Source organism: Rutidosis leptorrhynchoides, chromosome 6 (assembly GCF_046630445.1).
Source record: "Rutidosis leptorrhynchoides isolate AG116_Rl617_1_P2 chromosome 6, CSIRO_AGI_Rlap_v1, whole genome shotgun sequence".
Lineage (NCBI taxonomy): Eukaryota > Viridiplantae > Streptophyta > Magnoliopsida > Asterales > Asteraceae > Rutidosis > Rutidosis leptorrhynchoides.
Window position 1 is genome coordinate 392,972,868 of NC_092338.1, and position 2,167 is coordinate 392,975,034.

At 33.8% G+C, this 2,167-nt stretch overlaps 1 protein-coding gene across 1 annotated transcript; it reads left to right on the forward strand.

Moving 5' to 3' along the window:
* The first annotated feature begins 804 nt into the window (after positions 1–804).
* On the forward strand, positions 805–1,956 carry LOC139854997 (uncharacterized mitochondrial protein AtMg00810-like). The gene has a single exon (XM_071844260.1). It carries the CDS (start codon positions 805–807, stop codon positions 1,954–1,956), a length of 1,152 nt encoding a protein of 383 aa, XP_071700361.1.
* The last annotated feature ends 211 nt before the right edge of the window (positions 1,957–2,167 follow it).

The following is a 2,167-nucleotide window of genomic DNA, read 5'->3' on the forward strand; positions in this document are numbered from 1 at the left end:
CCTTTCAAAACTTCTGTGAATGACTTTGACAATGAGGAGTCTTCTAATATAAACACATTAAACTTTTTTAACTTTGATAACCAAGATTCTCAAAGACCCAATGATGAAGGGAAAGACAATCATTCAGGTGATGGCAAGGAAGAGGGAGACAGTGATGGTTCAAAAGAGCACACTGATATTCCTTCTACTTCTACAACATCAAATGATGATAGTGGTCTTCCTGAGGGCAACAATGAACCTTCTAGTCTTAGCCCTACACAAGTTCAACAAACTGACCTAAGAAGGTCCACTAGAAAGTCAACTTTACCTGTGAGGTTTAATGAATATGTGATGAATAATAAGGTTAAGTATAGTATAAACAAAGTTGTTAACTATGCTAATCTAAGTGTAGATAATGAATTTTTCATTGCTTCTTTAAACAAATCTGTTGAACCTGATACTTATTGGGAGGCATCAAAAGACCCTAAATGGGTTGATGCTATGAATCAGGAAATGGAGGCACTTCATAGGAATAGTACATGGGTTGTTACTGATCTTCCTGTTGGTAGAAAACCCATTGGTTATAAATGGGTATACAAGATTAAGTATAAGTCAAGTGGTGAAGTGGATAGGTATAAAGCAAGATTAGTTGCAAAAGGGTTTAATCAGAGAGAAGGCATAGATTTTGATGAAACCTTTTCTTCTGTTGTAAAAATGATTACTGTGAGATGTTTAATTAATATGGCTGTTCAAAAAGGTTGGGAATTATAAAAACTAGATATAAACAATGCCTTCCTTTATGGTGACCTGGATGAGGATGTCTATATGACACCTCCTCTGGGGTATTGTGACTTACCTCAGAATAAAGTTTGCAAACTAGTTAAGTCATTATATAGCCTTAAGCAGGCACCTAGGAAGTGGAATGAAAAACTGACTTGTTCATTAATTGAATATGGTTTTGTGCAAAGTAAAAATGATTACTCATTGTTTGTGAAATCTGATGATGAGTCCTTTGTTGGGTTGTTAGTTTATGTGGATGATATTGTTGTCACTGGAAGTCATGTTAGTGAAATTGACAAAGTTAAAAAATTTCTATCTACTAAATTCATGATAAAGGATCTTGGAGTGTTAAAATATTTTTTGGGTATTGAAGTATTAAAATCTGAACAAGGGCTATGTTTATCACAAAGGAAGTATTGTCTTGATTTGTTAGCTGAATTTGGTCTTACTGGTTGTAAACCTGCTTTAACTCCTATTGAAGTTTCTTTTGTTGATGAAAAGGTTGATGCTCCTATTGAAAAAATTAATCAATATCAAAGACTCTTAGGAAGATTGATATACCTTACCCTAACCAGACCAGATATCTCTTTTACTGTGCATGTCCTTAGCCAATTTATGCATTTTCCAATGAAATCTCATATGAAACTTGCATTAAGATTACTTAGATACTTGAAGAAGTCTCCAGGAAAAGTTGTGCATATAGTAAAGAGTAATGTTTCTGATATTAAAGTATTTGTTGATTCTGACTGGGCAAAAAGGGTAATGGAAAGAAAGTCAATAACAGGGTATGCTATTTTTCTTAATGAGTCTTTAATTGCTTGGAAAAGCAAAAAACAGCCAACCATTTCCAGGTCTTCTGCAGAAGCAGAATTCAGGGCACTTGCCACTGTTACTTGTGAAGTGGTCTGGGTTTTAAAAATTTTAAATGATTTAAAAATTAAGTTTAGCATTCCTGTAAATGTGTTTGTTGATAATAAAGCTGCTATTCAGATTGCTTCAAACCCTGTGTTTCATGAGAAGACTAAACACTTTGAGATTGATCTCTTTTATGTAAGAGATAAAATTGTTGGTGGTGTAATTAAACCTGTAAAACTTGACTCTGAAGAAAATGTGGCTGACATTTTTACAAAAGGTCTAAATAGCTTGCAACATGAATACTTAGTTGAAAAGTTGTTAATGAAAGATATGTTTACATAATCAGATTGTGGGAGGGTGTTAAAATAAGCAATCTAATTATGTATTTCAAGCAATATTCATGTACTTAAAGTAAGGTTGAGCATATGCAGGTTGCTGGTGATACAAGAAGATGTCCAGTTTCTGTAGCTGAATGTTGCTGTTTTGTTCCTGTCAGCTGATCATGTTTTACAGTGGTTGAAGGCACAAACTCTTTGTGAATCACATATCACTC

Bases quoted from the DNA above. Each gene is read 5' to 3' on its own strand.
- LOC139854997 (XM_071844260.1), top strand. From the start codon at position 805: ATGACACCTCCTCTGGGGTATTGTGACTTACCTCAGAATAAAGTTTGC.